This window comes from Saccopteryx bilineata, chromosome 4, assembly GCF_036850765.1.
Source record: "Saccopteryx bilineata isolate mSacBil1 chromosome 4, mSacBil1_pri_phased_curated, whole genome shotgun sequence".
NCBI classification, from domain to species: domain Eukaryota; kingdom Metazoa; phylum Chordata; class Mammalia; order Chiroptera; family Emballonuridae; genus Saccopteryx; species Saccopteryx bilineata.
In genome coordinates this window covers 242,749,937-242,762,806 of record NC_089493.1, presented here as the reverse complement: position 1 = coordinate 242,762,806, position 12,870 = coordinate 242,749,937, and the positions used below count along the sequence as shown (strand labels likewise).

At 38.8% G+C, this 12,870-nt stretch overlaps 1 protein-coding gene across 2 annotated transcripts in view; it reads right to left on the bottom strand.

Annotated features, from left to right (window-relative positions):
- Positions 1-12,870, bottom strand: part of YTHDC2 (YTH N6-methyladenosine RNA binding protein C2) — a 92,127-nt gene that overhangs the window by 69,301 nt on the left and 9,956 nt on the right. Inside the window, exons 3-6 of one of the 2 annotated variants that reach the window (XM_066274071.1) lie at positions 10,528-10,724; positions 8,612-8,811; positions 1,572-1,738; positions 530-632 (exon numbers count right to left, since the gene is read on the bottom strand). In XM_066274071.1, coding sequence (XP_066130168.1) covers positions 530-632; positions 1,572-1,738; positions 8,612-8,811; positions 10,528-10,724 — 667 coding nt within the window. The remainder of the gene's footprint in view (positions 1-529; positions 633-1,571; positions 1,739-8,611; positions 8,812-10,527; positions 10,725-12,870) is intronic. The other variant, XM_066274072.1, reaches the window with a different exon arrangement.

Sequence of the window (12,870 nt, the reverse complement as noted above, 5' to 3'; positions counted from 1 at the left end):
AGCTAATAATTTTCCAAAAGCTGTTTACTGCAAGTTTATAAAACAATCTAATTTTTTTACATAAACTGGATAAAAGTTTATAATTCTTTAATAAGGTGGTAATTCATTTACTTTCATCAGCAGCTAGTTAATTTAACAGCTTAACCACAAAGTTAATTGACTATGAAGTACGTCCTAAGGCTAATAAATACACATTAGTTGAAGGATGAATCAGATAACTAAGCATACAGAGAAAAAAGAAAACTTACACCATTCTAGAGAAATCTAAGTACGCATATATCATTTTCATACATACAAAGCACTTTTTAAAAAAATAATCTACCTACTTATTTTCTTTTCCCTCATACAACATGATGGTAAGAATATCTGTATTTAATACAAAATATTTATTTTTAGTAATTATATAAAATAAAAAGTAACTGGATTATAATAACCTGTTCAAAAAAAGTTGGTTCTCATTTATAACCTATTCTAAACATATGATTACGTATTTGAATTTTATACATGGCAAACTCAGCAATATTCTTACCACAATAACATGTGTCACAGCTGACAATGTACTATCTCCTGCCATCAGTGTGCGAAGCAATACTCCATTAGTGCAAAATGTCAGAAGTGTCTTTGGAGAAACCCTTTTAAAAAAATCAAAATAACATGCAGAATTACAAACACTATATGTAATAATATATGATTAAAACAGCTTTTTATTAAATGATTTTTTTTTTTTGCTAAAGAACCATAAACAGCCCTGGCAGGTTAGCTCAGTGGTAGAGCGTCGGCCTGGTGTGCGGAAGTCCCGGGTTTGATTCCCGGCCAGGGCACACAGGAGAAGCGCCCATCTGCTTCTCCACCCCTCCCCCTCTCCTTCCTCTGTCTCTCTCTTCCCCTCCCGCAGCCAAGGCTCCACTGGAGCAAAGATGGCCTGAGCGCTGGGGATGGCTCCGTGGCCTCTGCCTCAGGCGCTAGAGTGGCTCTGGTCACAACAGAGCGACACCCCGGATGGGCAGAGCATCGCCCCCTGGTGGGCGTGCCGGGTGGATCCCGGCCGGGCACATGCGGGAGTTTGACTGCCTCTCCATTTCCAGCTTCAGAAAAATACAAAAAACAAACCATAAACAGATTTTTTTAGAAGACCTTAAATAATTTTTTGCTTGAGGACAAAAGTATATCATAAAAGGGATCAAATTAAGAAATAGTACTAATAATAATCAATTCAATCACTAACATTTATTGAGTATTTACTATAAACTTCACATCGTGTGCTTTAGATGCTTTTATTAGCCCTATTTTATAGATGACCAAACTGACGCTTAGAGGTGAAATAACTTGTACTTGGATCATATAACTATGAAATAGGATTTGTATCTATGGCCTAAACTCTTTCTCAACTATTTATTTATTAAAAAGCTCACTAAGTTTAGACTTGACCTCAATGTCCTATCATAGAATTATTACTTGAAGTAAATAATCATTTAACTTTTCAACTAACACATTCTTTATATTTAGTGAAGCACAGACATTTATCTTTTCTAATACTGCTAAAAGATAGGCTACTGGAGAATTGTCTTTACCTGCTTTCTAATCGTATCTGATACCCAATTGTTTGACCAATCCTTTCTCTTCTCTCTGCAGCAACTCTTTCAGCCACAGCAATAGCTGCTAATCGTCTTGGTTGAGTACAAAATATACGGCAGGGAATGCCATTTTTAAAACAGTCATCTAATAGAAACTGAGGAATCTGAAACACAAGTTTTAAAGTAGTATAAAATGACATTATAGACCCAGAAATCCAAATCAATCACCTGAAAAAACATTAGAACTAAAAAATTCTGTAACATGTCCAAATATAAAATCATAAAATCTGCAACTTTCATGTAACCACTAATAATCAGTTAGAAATGTAATTTTAAAAGATCTTGTTAAAGATAAACCTAAAACTACTTGTGGTGCTAGGAAGTAAGGAAGTAATAAAAAAGTGATGCAAAGTCATGCCCAAAGCACACAGGAACCAACTGGAAGGAATACTTAATGGCCAAACCTGGGACAGTTAAATAAAAAATTTTTAATTAATTATAAACCATATACTATAAATATTCATAAATCTAAAAAATATATATATAAAATAGTTAAAGCTTATACAAAGACTATAAAATGCTAATGAAAAGCATACAGCATATATAAATATGGCATATTCCTAAATGGGAATAATCAATATTACTAACATGTCAAATCTCTCCAAATTATTCTATACAATGAAATGACAAACTTCCATTGAGATTTTTTAATAGTGGAAAGCATAATAAAAACTCCACAAAAATAGCCTAATACTAGGATTACTGATAATTTTCTAGACTTAAGTTCAAACAGGTGAAAAATATTTAAAATTAAAAGGAACTCTGCCTGGCCCTGGCCAGTTGGCTCAGTGGTAGAGCATCAGCCTGGAGTGTGGAAGTCCCGGGTTCAATTCCCGGCCAGGGCACACAGGAGAAGCGCCCATCTGCTTCTCCACCTTTCCCCTTCTCCTTTCTCTCTATCTCTCTCTTCCCATCCTGCAGCCAAGGCTCCACTGGAGCAAAGTTGGCCCAGGCACTGAGGATAGCTCTGTGGCCTCCACCTCAGGTGCTAAAATGGCTCCAGTTGCAACAGAGCAATGCCCCAGATGGGCAGAGCATCACCCCCTTGATGGGAAGACCAGGAGGATCCTGGTTGGGTGTATGCAGGAGTCTGTCTCTCTGGCTCCCTGCTTCTCACTTCAGAAAAACACACAAGAAAAGAAAGTAACTCTGCCTGGCCTGACCAGGCAGTGGCACAGTAGACAGAGCATTGGCCTGAGATGTAGAAGACCCAGGTTCAAACCCCGAGGTTGTCAGGTTGAGCATTGGGTCACTGGCTTGAGTGTGGGATCATAGACATGACCCCATGGTCACTAGCTTGAGCCTAAACGTTGCTGGCTTAAAGCCCAAGGTCGCTGGCTTGAGCAAGGGATCACTGGCTCAGCTGTAGCCCCGTCAAGGTATGTATGTAAAAGCAATCAATGAACTACTAAAGTGCCACAACAAAGAACTGATGCTTCTCATCTCTCTCCCTTCCTGTCTGTCTGTCCCTATCTGTCCCTCTCTTTGTCTCTCTCTCTCTGTCTCTGTAACAAAAAAACAAAAAAAAGAAAAAAAAATGGATAGTGGAGCCACAGCCCCAGATGACAGAGCATTGCCCCCTAGTAGGCTTGCCAGGTGGATCCCGGTCAGGGCACATGCTGGAGTCTGTCTCTCTGCCTCCTCTCCTCTCACTAAAATAAAATAAAATAAAATAAAAAACAGAAATTTTAAAAATTTTAAAACATTTTTAAATTTCTGCCAATCTGATAACTGAAAACTAAAGTTGTTTCAATTTCATTTCTTAAACTATGAGTGAAAGAAAGAAAGCATCTTTTCATGTATGTCTTAGCCTCTGGGACTTTTTAAAACTTGACTACTTACCCAGAAGTATAAATGTATACAAGCTAAGAAATATTTAAAAAGAAAAATATTGTGCTACATCCTATAAAGCTACAAAAAGCAAAATCCCAGTGCAAAAATAGAATTAAAGATACATAACAAAAATTCCAGAAATAGGCCCAGGTACTATAGAAACTCAGTATTTGGTCAGAAGTGGTATCTTAAATAAGGGATGAAAGGATATTTAAATAAAAATTAAATTGGAGCCCTGGCCGGGTTGGCTCAGCGGTAGAGCGTCGGCCTAGCGTGTGGAGGACCCGGGTTCGATTCCCGGCCAGGGCACACAGGAGAAGCGCCCATTTGCTTCTCCACCCCTCCGCCGCGCTTTCCTCTCTGTCTCTCTCTTCCCCTCCCGCAGCCAGGGCTCCATTGGAGCAAAGATGGCCCGGGCGCTGGGGATGGCTCTGTGGCCTCTGCCCCAGGCGCTACAGTGGCTCTGGTCGCAACATGGCGACGCCCAGGATGGGCAGAGCATCGCCCCCTGGTGGGCAGAGCGTCGCCCCTGGTGGGCGTGCCGGGTGGATCCCGGTCGGGCGCATGCGGGAGTCTGTCTGACTGTCTCTCCCTGTTTCCAGCTTCAGAAAAATGAAAAAAGAAAAAAAAAAAAATTAAATTGGAACAACTAGATATTAATATGAGGAATAAGTAAGATTTCTACTTAATATGATAAAATAAATTCCAGATGGGTTTTTTAAACTATAAATATAAAAATAGTATAATACAATAATTATAGAAAAGAGGAGTTTTTAAATTCTGGAATGTAAAGTTCTAATTAAATTATAGTTGGCATAAAATATTGTATTAGTTCCAGGTGTACAACATTGTGATATGACATTTATACATATATATCCTACAAAGTGATCATGAGAAGTCTAGTAACTATCAGCACACAAAATTGCTGTAATATTATTTACTATATTCCCTATGCTTAATTTGGAGTAGAAAGTACCTTTCTTAGCATGGCAAAAGACCTAAAAAAAAATTTGATGGATTTGACTAAGTAAAAATGTAAAACTACTAAACAAAACAACATAAGCAAAGTTAAAAAGCAACAAAAAATTGGGAAATATTATATTTAAGATATCTAACAAACAAGCATGTATCTATAGTATATAAAGTGCTATTAAAAGTAAATCCAAAGTGATTAAGCCAAAAGAATAATGAAATATAAATAAGCAAGTCATGAAACTAAATAGGCAGTAAACAAATAAAAAATATTCAACTCTCTAAGAATCAAAGAAATGCAAATTAAAACATTATTTTTTTCCCTGGCCAACGGGCTCATTGGTAGAGCGTCGGCCTGGCATGTGAAACATCCTGGGTTTGATTCCCAGTCAGGCCACACATGAGAAGAGACCATCTGCTTTTCCACCCCTCCCCCTCTTGCTTTTCTCTCTCTCTCCCTCTCTCTCTCTCTCTCTCTCTTTCTCTCTTTCTCTCTCTCCCCCCCCCCCTTCTTCCTACCTCCTACAGCCAAGGCTCAATTAGAGTGAGTTGGCCCTGGGTGCTGAGGATGGCTTCATGGCCTCCACCTCAGGTGCTAAAAAATGGCTCCGGCTGCAATAGACCAACGGCCCCAGACTGGCAGAGCATCGCCCCCTAGTGGGCTTGCCAGGTAGATCCTGGTCAGGGTGCATGGGGGAGTCAGTCTCTGCCTCTCTTCCTCTCACTAAAATGAATTTTTTTAATTATTTTCTGCCTATCAGATTGATAAAAGTAAAATATCATATATATATATATATACACACACACACACACACACTTATTGTTGCCCACACTTTAGAGAAACTGAAACTTTCAATTCAATTTTAATAACCCCTTCAAGTTAATAGACAATAACTAGTTAATCTAGCTAAAATATTAACTGCCAGTACTTCCACTTTTATGTTTGTTTGTTTGTTTTTTGTTTTTTTTTTCATTTTTCCAAAGCTGGAAACGGGGAGGCAGTCACAGACTCCTGCATGCGCCCAACCAGGATCCACCCGGCATGCCCACCAGGGGGCGATGCTCTGCCCCTCTGGGGCGTCGCTCTGTTGCATCCAGAGCCATCCTAGCACCTGAGGCAGAGGCCACAGAGCCATCCTCAGTGCCCGGGCCATCTTTGCTCCAATGGAGCCTCAGCTGCAGGAGGGGAAGAGAGAGACAGAGAGGAAGGAGAGGGGGAGGGGTGGAGAAGCAGATGGGCACTTCTCCTGTGTGCCCTGGCTGGGAATCAAACCCGGGACTTCTGCACGCCAGGCGGACACTCTACCACTGAGGCAACTGGCCAGGGCCCAGTATTTCCACTTTTAGAAATTTAATGTATTAAAACACTTTCATAAATCAGCTCGGAAATATCAGGCTACAATATAAGAAATTAAATACAAGAATAAGATTCCTGTTCTGCCACTTCCTACATAGGTGAATTTGGACAGACTGACATCTGCAAGTTTTAGTTCTTATTCCTTATCTGTAAAAAGAAATCATAAATAGCCTACATGTCGTGGGGTTACTGAGAGGTTTAAATGCTATAACTTGCAAAAGTCGAGCACATAGTAAACTGTCGTTTTTTTATCATTTTATTACAGAAATGTTCAGGAATACTATAAGGTTGTTTTTAATAAAAGAGGTGCATCTTTAGGTACTGACATAAAAAATACCAATATGTATTAAGTGAAAAAAGCAAGATGCAAAATATATATATGATACTATCCCATGTTTGTGTTAAAAAACAATATATATCGATATAGAGGACAAAAACAAACAGATATACAAACACACACAAAAAAACCCAAAAAAATATATACTCCAAGTTTTTTACAACAACACAGGGAGTGTTGCAAGAGAGTCAGAAATCTTTCACTTTCTATGTAATACTTTCTATAGTTTTAATTTTATATAATAAACATGAAAATTCAAAGACATTTAACCTTCCTAATGCTACTAAAGCAATATTAACTTTAAAATCTGTTATGTTTATATTTCATATACCAGAAACACTAGTAATTTTACTTTAACTCTTCCAACTATATACAATTATTTCTCATGTTTAAACCTATCAGATTTATAGTTTCTTCTTGAAAATCAAAGAGCATAATATTTCATTCCTAATTAAATTCTCAAGTACCCCATTAAGCCTAGTAAAATGACATATAACTGTGAAAATAGGCATACATAATTCCAATGTACAAATATTAGCAAGGACATTCAAATAATTTAAATAAAAATATATTTATTATATTTACCATAATTTTCATAACCTCTGTTCAATAGAATTAAAACTTTTAACAATTAACACTTACTGGGAAAACTTACTGTAATACTAAAACAATTATAACAATCTAAGACATCTGAACAGATTGGACTCCATGGAATTCCACTTAATCATAAAAGGACTCATGCTAAAGAAAAACCTTATATATTGTCTTCCAATAAAAACTTTATAATGTTTTTAATTAGTTTTACAGGGTCAAGTTTTAGGGATAAAGAGTTACACTTCTGGCCCTGAACCGGTTAGCTCAGTGGTAGAGCGTCAGCCTGGCGTGCAGAGGTCCCGGGTTCGATTCCCGGCCAGGGCACACAGGAGAAGCGCCCATCTGCTTCTCCACCCCTCCCCCTCTCCTTCCTCTCTGTCTCTCTCTTCCCCTCCCGCAGCTGAGGCTCCATTGGAGCAAAGATGGCCCGGGCGCTGGGGATGGCTCCTTGGCCTCTGCCCCAGGCGCTCGAGTGGCTCTGGTCGCGGCAGAGCGACGCCCCAGAGGGGCAGAGCGTTGCCCCCTGGTGGGCGTGCCGGGTGGATCCCGGTCAGGCGCATGCGGGAGTCTGTCTGACTGTCTCTTCCCGTTTTTAGCTTCAGAAAAAAAAAAAAAAAAGTTACACTTCTGTGAAAATGGTTAAATCTTACAAGTAAATAATTTGTAAACTTTATAGTCAACCTCCCTTACAACCTTGCCTTCCCTATTGACTTGTTTATTAAACCAACCAATATTGTCAAAAGTAATTGTCAAAAGTGAATTTATTTGTCCATAAAAGAATGTAAAATTCTATTAGCTATTCTATCTGAATCGCTAACAAAAACTCAGTAATTTTATTATTTTAACTTACTAGCATGTTAAAGAACATAACCAAGAAAAGGTAAGATCATTGTACCATTCTTACTACCAAACTGTCACCCTACTGAGTGAAACTTCATGATAATAAAGGTTCTTTGAGTCTAAATATCCAAGTCAACTTATATTAATTCTATTTTACAGTCAACTTTATATTAACACTTTTTGTTATTAATATTACTTTTAATTTAGCTGATATTTATGAAACATTATAGGTTGCACTTTATATACATCTCTAAGTCCCTCCTTGAATAGCAGCTGTTATTAGTTCCATTTTAAAAATGAAAACTCAGGGCCCTGGCCGGTTGGCTCAGTGGTAGAGCATCGGCCTGGCATGCAGGAGTCCTGGGTTCGATTCCGGCCAGGGCACACAGGAGAAGCACCCATCTGCTTCTCCACCACTCCCCCTCTCCTTCTTCTCTCTCTCTTCCCCTCCCGCAGCCAAGGCTCCATTGGAGCAAAGATGGCCCGGGCAATGAGGATGGCTCTGTGGCCTCTGCCTCAGGCGCTAGAATGGCTCTGATTGTGGCAGAGTGACGCCCCAAGATGGGCAGAGCATTGCCCCCTGGTGGACGTGCCGGGTGGATCCCGGGCGGGCACATGCAGGAGTCTGTCTGACTGCCTCTCTGTTTCCAACTTCGGAAAAATACAAAAATATAAAAAATAAAAAAATGAAAACTCGGGCTAACAGAGGTTACAAGACCAGCCTAAAACTTGACACTCAAAAAATGAGGAAATTGAAATTTAAACTAAAGGCCAAAGTCTTATGTTTATTTCACTGGTACCAAATCACATCCTCACCTCTATTTAAATGAAGGGACAATGTAATAGTTTGAAAATAAATAATTTAAAACATTTCCTTTCTATAGAGTCTTAAAATGTACTCCCAGTAATAATCTACTTCTGAAATTACTAAAGTAACCAGAAGTTTCTAGGTGTTTCTGTTTAAATACATGTAGTGTAAACTTAATATAAAATTGCCACACAGGATAAAATATTTTTTCTTCCATAAACAACAAAGAAACAAACCTGTGTAGTCTTTCCAGACCCAGTTTCTCCTACAATCAAAACTACTTTATTTTCCTTAATTATTTTAACAATTTCTTCTTGCTTCTCATACACTGGCAGAGACTGCCTGAAAGAATCAAATTCAGATTCTCCTCTTTTCACTGGAATCTGAGGTATGCCATTGTTGAGCCGCCCACTTGTCTTGCTCATTTCCCGGTTTTCTTTGAAAATGAATAAAAGAAAAACAAGTATGATCAACATTTTTAAAAGTGCTAAAAACAACATGAGAAACTCTAACATAACTTCATTCCAGTTTCTTCTTAGTTTACATAAAGTTAGCAAGCAATGCCTCAACTGTTGTACTCCTATACTTAATATCCTTAGAGAATATGTCACAAATTTCAGCTTTAGAAAGCAAATTGTTCAAAAGTATTTCTGGTGCATCTTTACAAATGAACAAAATCCAATCATTCAATAAACATTAGAATAAAACACAATTTGATATATTAAACTGTCAGGCTGTTTCTATCAATAATGACACAGGAAATTTAAATTTTATAGTTGGAAACAATGTGCACTATATTTATAGTCTGTTACATACGAAGTGGAATACACATTATGAGAAAAATACCCTATATGTTTAAGTTAAACGTGTAAGACTGTGACTAAAGAGAATAATATGTATAAATATAAGATATTTATGCTCAACAAATTTCCTATTTGAGCATTTTAGCCAACATCTACACTTACCTAAACAAACAGTAATAAAATAGAGCCGTGATGTGTTTATAGTCTTCACATAATTCAAAATATTTTTGCATGTGTATATTTAAAACTTAAATTCCTTGATAACTAATACTATGTGTTTTCTGCATTCTGCAAACCTACTCAAATAAACCAAAAATTATGCACACTCTGTCACTTTAGGTATTAAATAATTTTCTCACTAAGAAAGTTATTTTTTAGCCCTGGCCGGTTGGCTCAGCGGTAGAGCATCGGCCTAGCGTGCGGAGGACCCGGGTTCAATTCCCGGCCAGGGCACACAGGAGAAGCGCCCATTTGCTTCTCCACCCCTCCGCCGCGCTTTCCCTCTCTGTCTCTCTCTTCCCCTCCCGCAGCCAAGGCTCCATTGGAGCAAAGATGGACCAGGCACTGGGGATGGCTCTGTGGCCTCTGCCTCAGGCGCTAGAGTGGCTCTGGTCGCAACATGGCGACGCCCAGGATGGGCAGAGCATCGCCCCCTGGTGGGCAGAGCATCGCCCCTGGTGGGCGTGCCGGGTGGATCCCGGTCAGGCGCATGCGGGAGTCTGTCTGACTGTCTCTCCCTGTTTCCAGCTTCAGAAAAAATGAAAAAAAAAAAAAAAAGAAAGTTATTTTTTCAAATAGTGAAATTACAACTTAATTTTATAAACTGAATATATTACTTATCTGCCATTCAGCAAATTAATGTACTAAAGACTGTCCTGTCTCTTACCAGAAGCTAAAACCCAATTCCAAATTGCACTCATTAGTGTTTCATGGCAGCGTAATACAGGAAAGTATAGCCATTGTAATCAAATCCCAGCTGTGCAGTTTATTAGCTGGTTGAGTGGCATTAAACAAATTACTTAACTTCTCGGTTTATTCATCTGTGAGACGGGAAATTCTTAACTTGCAAGGGTTGCTATGAGGCCCTATATAAGGAGCATAGTATAATTCCTAGCACAAAGGAAGTGCTCAATAAATAGTAGCTATTCCTATGACACTTAAAAAACTTGTCTAACTTCATGACATGCCTTAACACTACATTTCATTCCAAAAGTTTTACAAGTCTTAATCATTTCAACAAGCTATTCAAATTGGGAAATCTCATTTCATCTTAGTTTTCAAAAATATATAAAATGAAAAAACAGTCATAAATAATAAGATACACATGGAAGCTCCCAGAAAATACATACCAGCTTCAACTGCAAACACATTTCCTCTTTCTGTTTTAGGCAGAAGTTCAGTACGCTCTTTATTGGTGACAGGAAATCTTTGAATTAAGCTCCTAATAGCATGTTTTGTATTATGAGTCAAATTACAGGTCATCATTGCATGAGCTGTTTCTGATCCATCTTTCTTCTTCACAGTTAGATATCTATTTGCTCCCTTTCTGAATATTAATAAAAATCATTTATTTACTATATATAGTCAATTTGTTCACATATGATGTATGCCTACTCAGAAAACACATCTCAAGCAAAACATTGAGAAAAAAATCAAAATAATTTGGGAGATGCTGAAAATCCCAAAAAACTCAATTAATGAGGGTTGTAGTGCTAAAGTAGCCATAAGATCACTTTTAGTTAAAATTTCAAAATGCTGAAAACACAATTTTTTTTAATTTTTTTATTTATTTATTTTAGAGAGAGAGGAAGGGAGAAAGAGAGAGAGAGAGAGCACGCAACAGGAACATCTACCTGTTCCTATATGTGCCCTGACTGGGGGATCCAACCGGCAACCTCTGCGCTTCTGGATGAAACTCGAACCAACTGAGCCATTCAAGCAGGGCCAAATACAATTTTAAATCAGTAGAAATGGATTTCTTACCCACAAGTGTTAAAAGTTTGTCTTAGCAGACTTCATGGTATATGAAACATCAACAATTCATGCTGGGAAGCACACAGAGGGGGGAAAGCAATGTAAATAACAGAATCTAAAAGTGATAATAAAAAAGTTATGCTTCACTGTCCAGACAAATATCCCACTGAATGTCTCCACAGCATGCTGGTAATGTCACACTCCCATGAAAACCTGTGAAGAGAGCTAAGTTTAGTGGTTATACCAAAAAAGCATATATCAGCATTATACTGATAAGTATTTTCAGATGTGTATTGGGGAAATTTTTGTTTCAAAGCTTTCTGACTTAGCTTTCAAATATAAGGCAATGATGATTCACAACTGTTCTCAAATTATTTGATGTAGGTATATTTGTTTCTTCAACTGGCCTAGGGCTGACCATGTTAAATATACAGGAAGTCTTCAAATGTATTTTGAGTGATTTAATAATATGTCTATAATATAATTCAAAATTGTACTAATAAATACCACACCTACCTGAGATTGAATCCCTGCTCTACCACTTACTAGCTGGGGAACTATAAGCACATCCTTTAACAGCTCTGAGCCTAAGATAATAATACTAGCCTCAAAGGACTATGCATATGATTAAATAAGACAATGCAGGTAAAGCTGCAGTATCAGTTACAGAGTAAGCACTAAATAAATTAAAGCTATTATAATTACAATAAAAAAAATATCATTTCTTGTATTTTAAAAAATGTTACCTAGCCCTGACCGGGCGGTGGCGCAGTGGATAGAGCGTCATACTGGGATGCGGAAGACCCAGGTTCGAGACCCCGAGGTCACCAGCTTGAGCGAGGGCTCATCTGGTTTGAGCAAAAGCCCACCAGCTTGAGCCCAGGATCACTGGCTCCAGCAAGGGGTTACTCAGTCTGCTGAAGGCCCGCGGTCAAGGCACGTATGAGAAGGCAATCAATGAACAATTAAGGTGTTGCAATGGGGCAACGAAAAACTAATGATTGATGCTTCTCATCTCTCCGTTCCTGTCTGTCTGTCCCTGTCTATCCCTCTCTGTCTCTGTAAAAAAAAAAAAAAAAATGTTACCTAAAATTTTTTTTTTTCTTTTTTTTTTTTTGCATTTTTCTGAAGCTGGAAACAGGGAGAGACAGTCAGACAGACTCCCGCATGCGCCCGACCGGGATCCACCCGGCACGCCCACCATGGGGCGATGCTCTGCCCACCAGGGGACAATGCTCTGCCCATCCTGGGCATCGTCATGTTGCGACCAGAGCCACTCTAGCGCCTGAGGCAGAGGCCACAGAGCCATCCCCAGCGCCCAGGCCATCTTTGCTCCAATGGAGCCTTGGCTGCGGGAGGGGAAGAGAGAGACAGAGAGGAAAGCGCGGAGGAGGGGTGGAGAAGCAAATGGGCGCTTCTCCTGTGTGCCCTGGCCGGGAATCGAACCCCGGGTCTTCCGCACGCTAGGCCGACGCTCTACCGCTGAGCCAACCGGCCAGGGCTACCTAAAATATTTGATTAAATGTTTTACCATTTGCTCATCATCCTCATTTTATAGAAGTGAGCAACATAGTCACAAATACAATAAAAATTTCATGTATAATTTTCCTAATTTTCATTAGATTTAAAATTTTTAAACATCTTCACTGTAAAAATGATATATAACTGGGGATTAACCTATACAATTTTAGCTATGTAAGCCCTACGAGTGAGGCTTT